This window comes from Rana temporaria, chromosome 12, assembly GCF_905171775.1.
Source record: "Rana temporaria chromosome 12, aRanTem1.1, whole genome shotgun sequence".
NCBI lineage: Eukaryota > Metazoa > Chordata > Amphibia > Anura > Ranidae > Rana > Rana temporaria.
The window spans coordinates 25,423,325-25,439,778 of NC_053500.1; the positions used below are offsets into that span (position 1 = coordinate 25,423,325).

The 16,454-nt window shown below is 45.0% G+C and overlaps 1 protein-coding gene and 1 long non-coding RNA gene across 2 annotated transcripts in view; one reads left to right on the top strand and one right to left on the bottom strand.

Moving 5' to 3' along the window:
* The window catches only part of LOC120919166, a 129,378-nt gene that overhangs the window by 81,075 nt on the left and 31,849 nt on the right, over positions 1-16,454 (top strand). The window lies entirely within an intron of this gene.
* Positions 1-16,454, bottom strand: part of JPH2 (junctophilin 2) — a 98,550-nt gene that overhangs the window by 67,565 nt on the left and 14,531 nt on the right. The window contains 1 exon segment of the mRNA XM_040331204.1: positions 7,694-8,474. Coding sequence (XP_040187138.1) covers positions 7,694-8,474 — 781 coding nt within the window.

A 16,454-nucleotide genomic window follows, 5' to 3' on the forward strand; every position in this document is an offset into this window, starting at 1 on the left:
AAAACACACCAATATATAGAACACGATATTATATGAACTAAACTAGCTTGCATAGATCCCCTTACCCAAATAAATGTATTTATTCTAGTTGTGTTGTCTGCAGGCCTGTAAAGTAGACTTTCCACCTGCTAGAATATTGTGATACAAACTGATAGTAGTGACAGAGGGCTGCTATTTTTAGTACATAATAGATGTAATTGGAATTTAGTGCAAGTGCAACTGTTTGTGTTGTTTTGCCTGTGAAGTCTGCCGTCTTCTGTCTGTTTAAAATGCTCATTGTCATCGGGTTACTGTCTACATACTTGTGAGTAGTCTTTAGAAGTTTCTTTAAGGTGAAATGGGATGGTCTCCTCGCCCTCTCGTTTCTTATATTGCACATTACATTTCTAAATCTCATTGCATGAAGAGATATGTACAAACTAAGCTTGAGGTGTAAATGCAGAGAGGCCACGTAAAGCTGAAGCCTGGCTGCTCTCCTGCATGCAGGGCTGGGACTAGGGGTGAGCAGGAGAGGAAGCTGCTCTAGGCACGGTTATATTATGTGAGGGTGGGGGGGGGCACTTTGAGGAGATTGGGGGGATTTGTGTTGTGAAGGGGATTTGGGGGGGCTAGCAGGGGCTAAGAATTGTTTTAGGAGGGGAAATGTGGGGGTGTTAGGAGTGATTTAGGGGGATTTCTGTTGGGAGGTGGATGGGAGAAGAGGATTTGTGCTAGGAGGTGGGATTTGGGGGGGGGGGGGGTTGTGCTAGAAGAGGTGATATGGTAGCGGGGGGGGGGGGGAATTTGTTCTAGGAGAGGAACAAACTTTTTTGAGGGGGGCATTTGTGCTGGGAGAGGGAATTTGGAGTGGGAGGGAGAGGATGTGTACTTGGAGGAAAAATTAAGAAGGTAGAGGATTTGTGCTAGGGGGGTGATTTAGGGTGGGAATTGTTCTGGGAGGATTTGTGAGCTGTGGGGGGGCAGCAGGGGGTAAAAATTGTTATAGGAGGGGGAAATGTGGGAGGGGGGTTAGGGGTAATGATTTAGGGGGAAATCTGTTTAAAAGGGGGTGGGAGAAGTGGGTTTGTGCTAAGAGGTGGGATTTGGGGGGTTGTGTTAGAAGAGGTGGTTTGGTAGAGGGGGAGGGGAATTGTTCTAGTAGGGAAACTTTTTTGGAGGGCATGGCCATTTGTGCTAGGAGGGGAATTTTTTTTGGGGGGGGGATTTGTGTTGGGAGGGGGATTTGGAGTGGGAGGGAGATTATGTGTACTTGGAGAAATAATTTGAGAAGGTAGAAGATTTGTGGTAGGAGGGGTGATTTTTGGGGGGGCATTTGTGCTGGGAGGATTTGGGGAATAGGGGGGGGGATTTGGGCGGAGAGGGGAGGTGGCTGCCATGGGCACTGTAGTATTTATGAGGTGGGGGGGCATTGTGAGGAGATTGGGGGGGGATTTGTGTTGGGAGAGGGATTTGGGGGGAGGCAGCATGGAGCAAGAATTGTTCTAGGAGGGAAACTGTGGGAGGGGGTTGTGACGAGATCCTTTCTTGCCCGGTTCTGCTTTCCCGACACTCCTCTGCTACCAGTGAGTCAGCTTGCAGATTGCAGCGTCTGATGGTCCAGTCATCCAAGGTTCCGGGGTCCGAACTACAGCTATGTGCCGTTCAGACCCATTAAGAACAAACACCAGGCAGGCTGTATGTAAGTTCAAACAGGACTCTTTATTTTCAAGTACACAGCACACTTTTATACAGAACTTGGAACATCCCACTCCCAACAACCGCTTTCCTATTGGTCAATTGTAAAGTATGCAGTCTTCACTCAGGTCCTCCTTGACCATGCAAATGAGGACTTGAAATAGTCAACAGGGATTGGTCCAATAGCTTGGATAGAAAGACTTGTGTATTGAGACAGAAGCCCCAGGGGGTAATCAATGTACACAATAACCCGGTCTACTTAATTACTACCTCTGAGAGGTTACATTCCTTTTAGACAATAGAATGCTAATTCAATACAGCTGACAGGCTTCTGACCTTTAGAACAATACAAAGTCCCTTAGCGTAAACACATACATCTTCAAACATACATAATAGATTCAATTAACCTTCAATCCCTAATTCTAGCCAGACGGACTGTCTCCGACACCCGCTCTTAACCTGCAGAACACAATAAAAGGTATTTCACAAGCTGGTTCCACTTGGCATTTCAAAAGCCGGTGTCCTTGCATTGAATGTCCCTCTCCTGTGTAACAGATGCCAAGTAGAAACACTTTAATATCTCAAGATCCATGACAGGGGTTAAGAGTGGTGATTTAGGGGGAATTCTGTTGGGAGGATTTGTGCCAGGAGGTGGGATTTGGGGGGGTTGTGCTAGAAGAGGTGATATGATGGAGGGGAGGGAAATTCTTCTAGGAAGGGGAAAAAATATGGGGGGGGGCATTTGTGGAGGGGATTTTTTGGGGGGCGGGGTTTGTGCTGGAAGGGAGAGGATGTGTACTCGGAGGAAAGATTTGAGAAGGTAGAGGATTTGTGCTAGTAGAGGTGATTTGGGGGGGGGGCATTTATGCTGGGGGGGATTTGTGCCAAAAAGGGGGGGGGAGTGGCTGCTCTGGGCACTGTAGTATTATGTGAGGTGGGGGCATTGAAAGGAGATTGGGGGGAGTTTGTGTTGGAATGGGGAATTGGGGGGGCAACAGGGGGTGGAGGAGGGGGATTGGGGGGGGTGTTAGGAGTGGTGATTTAGGGTGAACTCTGTTGAAAGGGGGGTGGGAGAAGGGGATTTGTGCTAGGTGGGGCTGTGCTAGAAGAGGTGATATGGTAGAGAGGGGGATTGTTCTAGGAGGGGAACGTTTCTTGGGGGGACAGCATTTGTGCCAGGAGGGGGATTTTGGGGTGAATTTGTGTTGGGAGGGGGAATTTGGAGTGGGAGAGAGAGGACGTGTACTCGGAGGAAAAATTGGAGGGGTAGAGGATTTGTGCTAGAAGGTAGAGCTGCACAATTAATCTTTAAAAAAACGTGATCTTGATTCAACCCCCCTGACGATCTCTATTGCAGAGTTTGCCGATTCTTTAATATAACAAGTGGAGAGAATTTATCTGCTCACTCAGCTGTCAAAAGAAAAGATCTGGGCAGTCTGTCAAGTTCTTAACAGGAAACATTGTAACTAATGCTTCCTTCTTGCATCAAAGGGATAAACTTCTGTGTGTAAAGAAAAAATCGGCAGTCTGCCAAGTTTTTAACAACATGAAACGTTGTAACTAACTTCCTTCTTAGAGCATTTGCAGGAAGTTTAACCACTTAAAGTCCAAATCTTTTTCTGACACTTGTTTCTTAAGTTAAAATTAATATTTTATTTGCTAGAAAATTACTTGGGAACCCCCAAACATTTTATATATATATATTTTAGCAGAGACCCTAGGGCAGGGGTCTCCAAACTTTTCAAGCAAAGGGCCAGTTTATTGTCCTTCAGACTTTAGGAGGGCCGGTTTGTGGCCAGCAGGTTGTGGCACTTTATGGACTTCTTTTGATATTTATAGTGATTCTTAATTTTTATTTGTATTTTCATTTTATTTTATTTGCGCTGCACTATTTGTTACACGGCATCAGTGACAATAAAAATGGCCTCAGGATTGGTGGTCAATAGGTGGAGTGGTGCCCCTATTAGTAGGAGGAATAGTATCCCATCATTGGTATCAGTGGAAGAAAGAGTGCCCCACTGTTGGCATCAGTGTGAGGAATAGTGCCTCATGTCAGCGGAAGCAATAGCGCCCCAAGGGCCCGAGAGAAGCAAGCGAAGGGCCACATCTGGCCCTCGGGCCGCAGTTTGGAGACCCCTGCCCTAGGGAATAAAATGGCAATTGCTGCAATATTTTATGTCACACTGTATTTGCCCAATGGTCTTTCAAATCCATTTTTTTGGGAAAAAATACACTTCAATGAATAATAATAAAATAAAATAAAACGAAACCGTAAAGTTAGTCCAATTGTTTTTGTCTTATTTAATGTGAAAGATTATGTTACGCCGCGAGAACCGTGAGAGAACCGCGATTCTCATTTTGGCCAGAATCGTGAAGCTCTACTAGAAGGGGTGATTTTTTTTTTTTGAGGGGGGGGGGGGGGGGCATTTGTGCTTGGAGGATTTCGGGGATGGGGAGAGATTTGTGCTGAGACATACTTATACATCTTTGGGGGGGGATGCAGTTTGGCATGTTTGCCCTGGGCTCTAGATGACCTTATCCTGTCACTGGGTGCATGGCTTAATCTTGATTTCACTGCACACTGTGAGCTTCTCACAACATCCATTAGAATCTGCAGAAAGTCAGAGCCTGTCTGGAGGACATCAGCATCATCTAGCACTTTCCCTTCCCAGCCTGGCTTACCCCTTTCATTCATTGGATTTCAGTTCTTCCAATCATAGAGGCTCAGCATCACGTGTGCGTGTTTTTAGGAAGCTATGCACAGCACCCTGCTGGCCCCTCCCACCAGTCATGAACCGCTTCCATTGCACAGAGAAGGTGAATGGAGGAGTAGAGAGAGCAAAGGGAAGCGGAGTAAAAGGCTAAGCTTTGTTCCTTGGAGAACTTCGGAGAGTTTACACAAGAAGTAAACATGATCTGCTCTTCGTCAGAGAGGGGATGCTCTGTTTTTCTCAAACATTACAAGAAGCAATACTTGCATAACTTCTTCTGAACTTCCCCAGTATGGACACGACTGACAGCGCAAGTGCTCTAAAGAATTGGGTCTCATTACCCAGCCTGACAGTACAAGGCGGGATGAGAGGTCTGTACCTGGACTATAGCACAGTGCCTTGAAAAAGTATTCATACCCCTTGAAATTTTCCAAACCAAAAACGTAAATTTTTTGTGATGGACCAACACAAAGTGGCACATAATTGTGAAGTGGAAGGAAAATGATAAATGGTTTTCAATTTTTTTTTTTTTTACAAATATGTGAAAAGTGTGGCGTGCATTTGTATTCAGCCGCAAGGCTCCACTTCCTGATTCCCTTACTGAAGATGGTGGCGCCTCCACCTGAGAGCCTAGGGACAGATCGGCTTTGGGTGCCGACATCATGGCGCCCAGGACAGGTAAGTGTCCATATATTAAAAGTCAGCAGCTGCAGTATTTGTAGCTGCTGACTTTTATTTTTATTTTATTTTCGCGGAACTCGGCTTTAAGTAACTTTGGCACTCGGATATGTGTTTTTACAGTTGGCCAACAAACGGCACTAGACCGTTTCGTGCCCTTCTACCCGAATAGTTTGGTGTAGGACCCTATAGAAACTATAATATTTTTTCATAGGTTACAAATGAGGTGGATGCCGTTATTTCCCGCCCACCACTATCAGAATATACCCACCAATGATTACAACTAATTGGCTGCAGCCATTGATTGATGGAAAAGTTTCCAACATGTCCCTTCGATAAAAGTCAATTTAAATAATTAACGTCTTTCGAACAGGGGAGGCAACACACTGGTTGAAATTCAGCCAGTCCAGCAGGGGCCGACCAAATTTTGATTAGTGTATGGCCAGCTTAAAGCGGGAGTTCACCCTAAAAAAACAATTTAACCTTAGATTGATGCTCATTTTGTCAAGGGGAATCGGCTATTTTTTTTAAAATCGAAGCTGTACTTACCGTTTTAGAGAGCGATCTTCTCCGCCGCTTCCGGGTATGGGTCTTCGGGACTGGGCGTTCCTATTTTGATTGACAGTCTTCCGACAGGCTTCCGACGGTCGCATCCATCGCGTCACGAGTAGCCGAAAGAAGCCGAACATCGGTGCGGCTCTATACGGCGCCTGCGCACCGACGTTCGGCTACTTTCGGAAAATCGTGACGCGATGGATGCGACCGTCGGAAGACTGTCAATCAAAATAGGAACGCCCAGTCCCGCAGCCCATACCCGGAAGCGGCGGAGAAGATCGCTCTCTAAAACAGTAAGTACTGCTTCGATTTAAAAAAAACACCCGATTCCCCTAGACAAAATGAGCATGAATCTAAGGTTAAAAATTAACATTTCCGGGTGAACCTCCACTTTAATGTAAGTGTCTGTATGAGACCATTGGTTGGCCAATAATACAAATCCTATGACAGGTAAAACATATATGAATTAGAGGGTTAGTTAAACTCATACTAATGCCGCGTACACACGGATGGAATTTCCAACAAAAATTTTTCGATGTGAGCTCGTGTGTAGGCTCCATCGGACATTTGCTGTCGGAATTCACGATAAGAAAAATTTGAGAGCTGGTTCTCAATTTTTCCGACAGCAAAACTTCTTGTCGGAAATTCCGATTGTCTGTATGCAATTCCGACGCATGCTCAGAATCATTGAACTTCATTTTTCTCGTCTCGTTGTAGTGTTGTACGTCACCGCGTTCTTAACCACTTTCCGACCGCCGCATGTATATGTACGTCCACAGAATGGCACGTACAGGCAAATGGGCGTACAGGTACGTCCTTGCCTTTCCGCGGGTCGGGGGTCTGATCGGGACCCCCCCCCCCCCGCGCTACATGCGGCGGTCGGATTCCCGCGGGGAGCGATTCGGGACGACGGCGCGGCTATTCGTTTATAGCCGCTCCGTCGCGATCGGTCCCCGGAGCTGAAGAACGGGGAGAGCCGTATGTAAACACGGCTTCCCCGTGCTTCACTGTGGCGGCTGCATCGATCGAGTGATCCCTTTTATAGGGAGACTCGATCGATGACGTCAGTCCTACAGCCACACCCCCCTACAGTTGTAAACACACACTAGGTGAACCCTAACTCCTACAGCGCCCCCTGTGGTTAACAAAAAAACTGCAACTGTCATTTTAACAATAAAGAATGCAATTTAAATGCATTTTTTGCTGTGAAAATGACAATGGTCCCAAAAATGTGTCAAAATTGTCCGAAGTGTCCGCCATAATGTCGCAGTCACGAAAAAAATCGCTGATCGCCGCCATTAGTAGTAAAAAAAAAATAATAATAAAACTATCCCCTATTCGCTTATTGCGATTTTTTTTTTTACCAAAAATAGGTAGAAGAATACGTATCGGCCTAAACTGAGGAACAAAAAAAATGTTATATATGTTTTTGGGGGATATTTATTACAGAAAAAAGTAAAAAATATTGCATTTTTTTCAAAATTGTCGCTCTATTTTTGTTTATAGCGCAAAAAATAAAAACCGCAGAGGTGATCAAATACCACCAAAAGAAAGCTCTATTTGTGGGGAAAAAAGGACGCCAATTTTGTTTGGGAGCCACTTCGCACGACCGCGCAATTGTCTGTTAAAGCGACGCAGTGCCGAATTGTAAAAACGCCTTTGGGCATTTAGCAGCATAATGGTCCGGGGCTTAAGTGGTTAATGATCGGAATTTCCGACAACATTTTGTGACCGTGTGTATGCAGGACAAGTTTGAGCCAAAATTCCGTCGGGAAAAAATCCACGGTTTTGTTGTCGGAATTTCCGATTGTGTGTGCGCGGCTTAAGTTTTTGGAGCCAGTATGCAGAAAGCACCTCACAGGTTAATTGGAAGTCTATTTCCGATGTGCTGTATGACCTCCTTTCTTTCTCCTTACGGTAACCAAACTCATTTATACTTTCAGGGCAACTCCGTTATGTTTGCTCTGCTATCTTGACCAGAAAGACTTTAGATATATCTATGGACAAAGCATTCACGTTATTCATCTTAGAATATGCAAAGTCATTTTCTTGGCAGGACTAACGTTCGATCTTACCTGGATGCAGCAATCTCCGATTTCTGTTTTGCTATGGCTGCCGCTCTCTGGGCCCCTTCAATACTTCTGTCCACTTTCTGCCTGATCTTGGCGCTCTTCAAGGGGATCACCCTCTTCTTCATCCCTTTAATTAAAACGTTGTTCCTGTATTTTCCTTCTTCCTTTGATCCATCTGGAAAGGTGGTAGACCCGTAGCCATTTCTCAGGTTGTCCAGCCATTCTCCTTCGTACTTCAGCCCACTGGAGCGCTCGCTGATCCCAAACCCAGACCTCTTGTCTTTCTTCCATTCACCCATGTAGAGCTCGGTAGTAGTGGCATCAATATCTGCTTCCACTGGTGGAAATTCTTCACCTTCCGTTGCATCACCAAAGCTCACAGTTGAGGTGGCATCGCTAGCTCCGGAGCTCATCCCACCCACACTTTTCAGAAAGCTCAGCTTACTTCTCTGGGACGCAAGTGAGGACTTAGAATCGGATCTCCTCAGTTTACCCAGAAAAGACCCTCTTCTGAAGATCCCTTTCTTCTGTGCCTTGAGAACTTCAGGGTCTGCGTAGAGGGAGAGGGCGAAGCCTCCTCTGGTGATGGTTGGGCACACAATGTTATCTGGTGAAGGGGGCATGGCCTCGTGTTGAGCCAATGTGCCGTTGCTGTGTTCACTGCGCAGGGAGGTCAAGGAGGTGCGTAAGGGGTTTTTGACAGCTGCCGCCATTCCATATGGGACGCTCTGACGTACACCATAGCCTTCACGGATTCCATTTCCAAACTGACCCTGGTAGGTTCCTGAAGAAAAAACAACGATTTTGTTAATTTTATCTGTTCATATTTTTATTTTATATAGACAATGATCTTTGGGAGGGCAAGCACCTTTTTATATCTCTTGGGGTTTCCTGCAAAAAGATCTCCCACCAAGCAGAAGCCCACTAATCTTCCCACACATTCTACTGCATTCCTTATAAGATAAATTAAAACGCAATCGCAACTGGGATATGTTTCTTAATGTGATTTGTGCCCCTGGGGCCAGGCATTGGTGGCAATCCACAGACATGAGATTGTCAAAACATCTAACTAAAAACCGTTTAGACCACTATGATCTCATAAGTGATCCATAGAAAGTAGAGGCCGGCAACTCACAAGTAGATATGTGCATTCCCGTTCGTACGAATGTTATTTTCGTACGAAAATGTTCATTTTCGTACCCGCAGAATAATGTGTACATACGAAAAAATTAAAGCACCAAAATACGAAAACTACGGGATTACGAATGAGCCGCATAACGAACAACCGCAAATACGAACGAACGATCTGACGAAAATACGACAAAATGAAAACGGCAAAAGAACGAAAATTACATCTATAACAAAAGATTTGCATTCTGTATCCTGTTTGAATCCCCTCTCTGCTCGTATCCTCAGCCGCATGTCCACATGACACCTACAACAAAAGATTTGCATTCTGTATTTTGTTTGAATCCCCTCTCTGTTCGTATCCTCAGCCGTATGTTCACACGACATCCACAACAAAAGATTTGCATTCTGTATCCTGTTTGAATCCCCTCTCTGTTCGTATCCTCAGCCGTATGTTCACACGACATCCACAACAAAAGATTTGCATTCTGTATCCTGTTTGAATCCCTTCTCTGTTCGCACCCTCAGTCGTATGTTCACACGACATCCACAACAAAAGATTTGCACTCTGTATCTTGTTTGAATCCCTTCTCTGTTCGCACCCTCAGTCGTATGCTCATATGACATCCACAACAAAAGACCCGCACTCTGCATTTTGTTTGAATCCTTTCCCTGTCCGCATCCCCAGTCGCATGCTCACACGACATCCACAACAAAAGATTTGCATTCTGTATCCTGTTTGAATCCCCTCTCTGCTCGTATCCTCAGCCGTATGTTCACACGACATCCACAACAAAAGACCCGCACCCTGTATTTTGAATTCCTTTTTTCTGTTTGTATTTTGGATTCAACAGAATGCAAATCTTTTGCCACAGATGTCACATGAACACACGACCGAAAACACCAAAAGAAAAAGGACCCAAAACACAGAATGCAAATCCCTTGCCACAGATGTAATTTTCGTTTTTTTTGAATGGGCAGTGAGTGTAGTTAGTAAAGCAGCTTCTCTTTTGTGCTGAGTAGTACAGTAAAGCCAAATAAACTTTTCTGTGGATTTTCATCTGAAGGGAGATCAGTTGGCCAGACTTTTGAACCCAAAAATGGTTTTCTGATGGAGTTTAAAAACAAACAAATTTTCTGAGAACGAACGGAAAACGATCGTTTTTATGTTTGTTGTTAAAGTCTGACCAAGTGTATGGGGCTTAACAATCGTTAATATGGATTAGCCGCGTGTTGAAAGTGCCGCGAATCCCGCGATATATTTACGAAAGTACAAAATGACGAAAATCCTTTTTCTGTTCGTATCTTCAGTCGCATGCCCACATGACATCCACAACAAATTGTCATAGATGTCACACGAACACACGACCGAAAACACGAACAGAAAAAGGAATCCAAAACACAGAATGCAAATCATTGACGAAAATTCACGAAAATTATTGTCTAACAAGTAACGAACATGAATTAAACAGAATAACGAACCATCCCGCATGTACGAAAATAAAACGGTAACGAAAATACGAAACGATCGGAATACGAAAAAATCTCGTCGTACAAAAAACGAATGGGAACGAACAGGAAAACGGGCGTCTTACGAAAAACGAACGGAAACGAACCTACGGAACGATACGAAACAGAACAAAAAAAACGAAAAAAAATTCTGTGCACATGTCTACTCACAAGCTTCTCCGTAGAAAATATTTATTGAAGCATTACAGCAGTAACATCATGCATCATCGGCCGAAACGCGTCAGCATTTTTGGATGATGTTACTGCTGTAATGCTTCAATACATATTTTCTATGGAGAAGCGGTCGAGTTGCCGGCTTGTAATTTCTATGGATCACTTGTGAGCTTAATTAGCTAGAGCACCGACTTCTCTACACACCAACTATACTATATGATCTCATGTCTAAAGTGGGGTACACACTATATAAGAAAATCGGAACAAAAAGGTCCATACGAGGCACGATCATTCGATTTTCGTATAGTGTCCACAAATTTCGACATCCAATTCAGACTTTCCAAACAAAAATTTCCGAAAGGGACAAACTCCAAAACTATTTCTCGTATGTGAATAGAACTCACCATTTTCGTTTTTGATGTGCAATGTATGGTTTTCATACAAGAAAAATGTTTGTACAAAAGACTGCGTATGATCAGAAACGATAAACAACGAATTTTCGAGAATTTTTCGAGAATTTTCGTACATTAAAGTGGATGTCACAATGTAGAGAATAAGATTTCCTATCATCTGTGCCCAGTCTTGCCACACAGAGTTAATCCAGCGCTGAGCAATCCTCTTTTTATTGTTCAGTGAAATAAAACAGACTTCCAGATAAAGACCAAAGTCCTTGCTTGAGTGACAGGTCATTTACATATCTCGTGCACTGCTTGCAGACATACACAGCTTCTGTAAAATGCACAATTCACATCCCCCTCCCCTCTCCTCCTCTCCTCTCCCGTCCAGCTCTCCCAGGATTGGCTGTCTTTCCTGTGTTTTGATTAAATGTTTTAAAAATATGGGGTGATCCACAGTTCAGTGTAAACAGCCATCAGAATATACATAGACAAGAAGCTGTGCATGTCTGCAAGCTAGTGCACGAGATATGTAAATAACCTGTCACTCAAGCAAGGACGTTGGTCTTTATCTGGAAGTCTGTTTTATTTCACTGAACAATAAAATTAGGATTGCTCAGCACTGGATTAACTCTGCGTGGCAAGACTGGGCACAGATGATAGGAAATCGTATTCTCTACATTGTGACATCAAAGTGGGTTTACATCCACTTTAATTCCATACTCGGTTTCGATCTGCTGTGAAACATTGAGGAAAACAGGAAGATCGTTCGCCCCCAGTTTTCTTATAATGTGTACTCTACTAAACTGCCTCCCGCCCACGGCACTGTAAAATGACAGACAGGCAGGAGGAGATTGTTCTGGGAGGACGTCATATGACGATTTCTTGAAAATGAGCCGCGCTCCAGCGAGATCTGTCAACTGCTGCGTCCACCGGATACAGTGGCTGACTGATCACTATACCGGTGTTCTGCCAAGCTGGTTCCTCCTTTTGATATGGTTCCCTGTGGACTGCGCAGGCGCAATCCGAGCCGACCAAAATCTCTGAGCGGGAAGAGCTGTAGACGCGCTCGCTCCCGATGCCTGATTATAGACGCCGCTGATGCTTGGTAATACACGGCGCTCTATAGAGCAAGGGGCGGATGTGATATTGGGCAGACCTTTTTTGGGGGATGGTTTTCTCAATAAAATACACGTCTCACATCCGCCCCTTGCTGTATAGAGCGGCGTAGCGAAAGTAGCCGAACCGCGAGTAGTCTCTATACGGCGCCTGCGCAGTCAGCTCTACACGGCTCCTTGTCGTTGCACAGGCGCCGTATAGAGCCGACTCGCGGTTCGGCTACTTTCAGAAAGTCGTGACGCGCCTTATCCGCCGGGGGGAGTTTTTCTCAGGCACGTCAATCATCTGGGCGAAGTCCCAGATGACATTGCGGCACTGCACAGGACAGCCCACTCCCACGGGAGAGAGTACCTGGAAGCCGGGAGGAAAATCCTGATGATACCGTATGTACACCCCCCCCCCCCCAAAAAAACCAATGGCATACTGTACATATTTGAGGTATACTGAATGTAATGTTATATACTTGTTTTTTGGGTAAACCTCCGCTTTAAGGCTCGGAGATTTCCGTGGCCTCCTACTTCGCATGCGCCGCGCCTGCGCAGTCGATGCAGGAACCTATCCGATGGAGGAACCAGCTCGACAAGACACCGGCCCACTGCCAGTGTCGTGTGATCGCTGTAAATTCCTTTCATGCCATTCATCGCATACAATTGTGTTGCTAGCTGTGATTGGTCACAGTGAACACATGGTACAAACATTTCCAATCACAGCCCATTTGTACTTTGTGATTAGCTGTGACCAATCACAGCTAATCACAATAGACAGTGTCTACTCAATGTCAGTCAGTAAAAATATGTGCTTATAACAGCAAAATTCACTGCTATAAGCAAACACAGTATGTAAAAAAATAAAAATCCTGATCAACCCCCCAGAGTGGTACAGAGTTACCATGGTAACACTGTATTGCTCTTGTCACAGTATGTTAAAAATAAAATAGAAAAAAAAATAATGACATTTTTTTTTTCTTCCTTTTCTATTTTTTTATTTATACATACTTAGCTGGATTCAGGTAGGTTTACGTTGGCGTATCAGTAGATACGCTGTCGTAACTCTGAATCTACACCGTTGCAAATTTAAGCGTATTCTGGAAACCAGATCCGCTTAAATTAGGCTAAGATACCAGCGGCGTAAGTCTCCTACGCCGTCGTATCTTAGGGTGCATATTTACGCTGGCCGCTAGGTGGCGCTTCCGATGAGTTCGGCGTAGAATATGCAAATGACTAGATACGCCGATTCACGAACGTACGTGCGCCCGTCGCAATTAGTTACGCCGTTTACGTTAGAGATACACCGGCCTAAAGATAAAGCTGCTCCCTAGGTGGCGCATCCCATGCAAGGTATGGACGTCGGAACAGGCCTATGTTTTTTACGCCGTTTGCGCAAGTCGTACGTGAATCGGGCTTGACGTAATTTAAGTTCACGTCGAAACGGCGTACTTTGGAGCAATGCACACTGGGATATGTCCACGGACGGCGCATGCGCCGTTAGTTAAAAACATCAATCACGTCGGGTCACCAGTGATTTACATAAAACACGCCCCCCTGTTCCACATTTGAATTTGGCGCGCTTAGGCCGGCCCATTTACGCTACGCCGCTGTAACTTAGGAGGCAAGTGCTTTGTGAATACAGCACTTGCCTCTCTAACTTACGGCGGTGTAGCGTATATGCCATACGCTACGCCTGCCTAACGTTGCGCCCGCCTACATGAATCTGGCTAACTGTCACCAATCAGTGTCCCTAGTCACCACCAGACAAGTTATATGATGACTGCAATCTTTATTGGTCTACCTGACCTGGGCTTGGTATCAAAAGAGCCCCTAATTTTCCACTTCTTAATAAGTGATTAATCAGTACTGACTGGAATATTCAAGACTTTGGATATCTTTTTATATCCTTTTCCATCTTTGTAAAGTTTCACTACCTTGTTATGCAGGTCTTTTGACTGTTCTTTTCTACCTCCTCACGGCTTAGTGTCTAGTCTGCTTAGTGCATCCCTGTGCGCGCTAACAAACTCATTGGCCCAGATTCTCATAGGATTTACGACGGCGCAGCGCCATGTACGCCGTCGTAAGTCCTAATCTGAGCCGAGAATCAGTTACGCATAGATATCCATTAGATCCAACAGGCGTAAGTCTCTTACGCCGTCAGATCTAAACTGCAATTATTTTTTTGACCACTAGGCGGTGCTTCCGTCGGATTCCCCGTCAAGTATGCAAATTAGGTAGATACGTGAATTCCCGAACGTACGCGCGGCCGACGCAGTAAAGTTACGTCGTTTACGTTAGGCTTTTCCCGGCGTAAAGTTGCCCCTGCTATATGAGGCGCAGCCAATGTTAAGTATGGCCGTCGTTCCCGCTTCGAAATCTTAAAAAGTTACGTCGTTTGCGTAAGTCGCCCGTGAATGGGGCTGGACGTCATTTACGTTCACGTCGAAACCAATGACGTCCTTGCAACGTCATTTGGAGCAATGCACACTGGGATATTTTACGGACGGCGCATGGGCAGTTTGTTCGGTGCGGGGATGCGCTTCATTTAAATGACACGCCCCCTACCCGCCGGATTTAAATTACGCCGCGTGATTTAAGCTACGCCGCCGCAACTTTACAGGCAAGTGCTTTGTGAATAAAGCACTTGCCTGAAAAACTTTGCGGCGGCGTAACGTAAATCGGATACGTTACGCCGCCGCAAAGGTACGCCCAATGTACCTGAATCTGGCCCATTGACTATTTATACACAGACACGAATTGTGCTTTAAAAAGCCACAAATGTGTGAAATTAACCTTTAATTGCCATTTTAACCTGTGTGTGCCAACTTCTGTGTCTGTACCAAGGCCAAACATTCCAGGGTATGTAAACTTTTTATCAGGGCCATTTGGGTGATTTCTGTTATCGTTATGATTTAAAAAGGATCCAAAAAACTATGTGATAATAAATGGCTTCATGTGATTGCTATCCTTAAAGAAATCATGGCACGATCAGTCATCTTTTCACTATTAATGACAACATTTCTAAATTTTTGTCAGGGTATGCAAACTTTTGAGCACAACTGTATATCCCTGTGGACTTTATAACTTCCCTACATACAAAATATTATACACTGATTTGGGTTATTGTCACCAAAGAAATGTAGCAGAATACAATTCGGCCTAAACTTATGAAGAAATATTATTTATTTGCAAAAAAAATTACAGAAACAAAAAAGTTTTTTTATTTTTTTTTTCATTTTTTTTGGCCTTTTTTTTGTTTATTCAGCAAAAAAAAAATCATGATTAAATACCATCAAAAGAAATCTCTATCTTGTGTGAAAAAAAGATATACATTTTATATGGATACAGCGTTGCATGACTAGGCAATTTTCATTCAAAATGCGACAGCACTGAAAGCTGAAAATTGGCCTGGGCAGGAAGGGGGTAAAAGTGCCCGATAATGAAGTGGTTAAGGGCACCTCCAATTTCCCATATACAGTATATACTTGAGTATAAGCAGAGTTTTTCAGCACATCTTGTTGTGCTGAAAAAGCCCCCCCTCGGCTTATACTCGAGTCTCCCCGCTTCACTGTGCCCATCTGCAGCCTCGTGTACCTGATCCCCCGGCACTGTGACATGCAGTCTAGTCGGTGGCTGTCCAGTAACAAAGCCCCGCCTTCTCCTCGTGCTCGTCCGTGATAGGCGGAACACTGACTCATTGCTGAGAAGCTGAATCCGTGTTCCGTGGAGGAGGAGGCGGGGCTTTGTTACACTGGACGGCCGCCGACTAGACTGCATGTCACAGCGCCGGGGGATCAGATGCATGAGGCTGCAGATGGGCACAGTGAGGCAGGGAGATGGGCACAGTGATGCTGCAAATGGACACAATTGGCCAGATTCTAGTATCTGGGCGTAAAACTGCGGCGGCGTAACGTATGTCATTTACGTTACGCCGCCGGATGTTTTACAGGCAAGTGCTTTATTCACAAAGAACTTGCCTGTAGAGTTGCGGCGGCGTAGCGTAAATCCCCTGGCGCAAACCCGCCTAATTCAAATGAGCCGGGTAGGGGGCGTGGATCATTTAAATTAGGCGCGTTCCCGCGCCGAACGTACTGCGCATGCGCCGTCCGGAAAATATCCCAGGGTGCATTGCTCCAAATGACGTCACAAGGACCTCATTGGTTTCGACGAGAACGTAAATGGCGTCCAGCCCTATTCATGGACGACTTGCGCAAACAACGTAAATTTTCAAATTTCGACGCGGGAACGACGGCCATACTTAACATTGACTGCGCCTCATATACCCTGGGGCAACTTTACGCGTCGCAAATCTAACGTAAACGTCGTAACTTCACTGCGTCAACCGCGCGTACGTTCGGGAATTCGCGTATTTTGCTAATTTGCATACTTGACGGGGAAAACTACGTCGGCGACACCTAGCGGCAAAAAAAAAAATGCATTTAAGATCCCGAC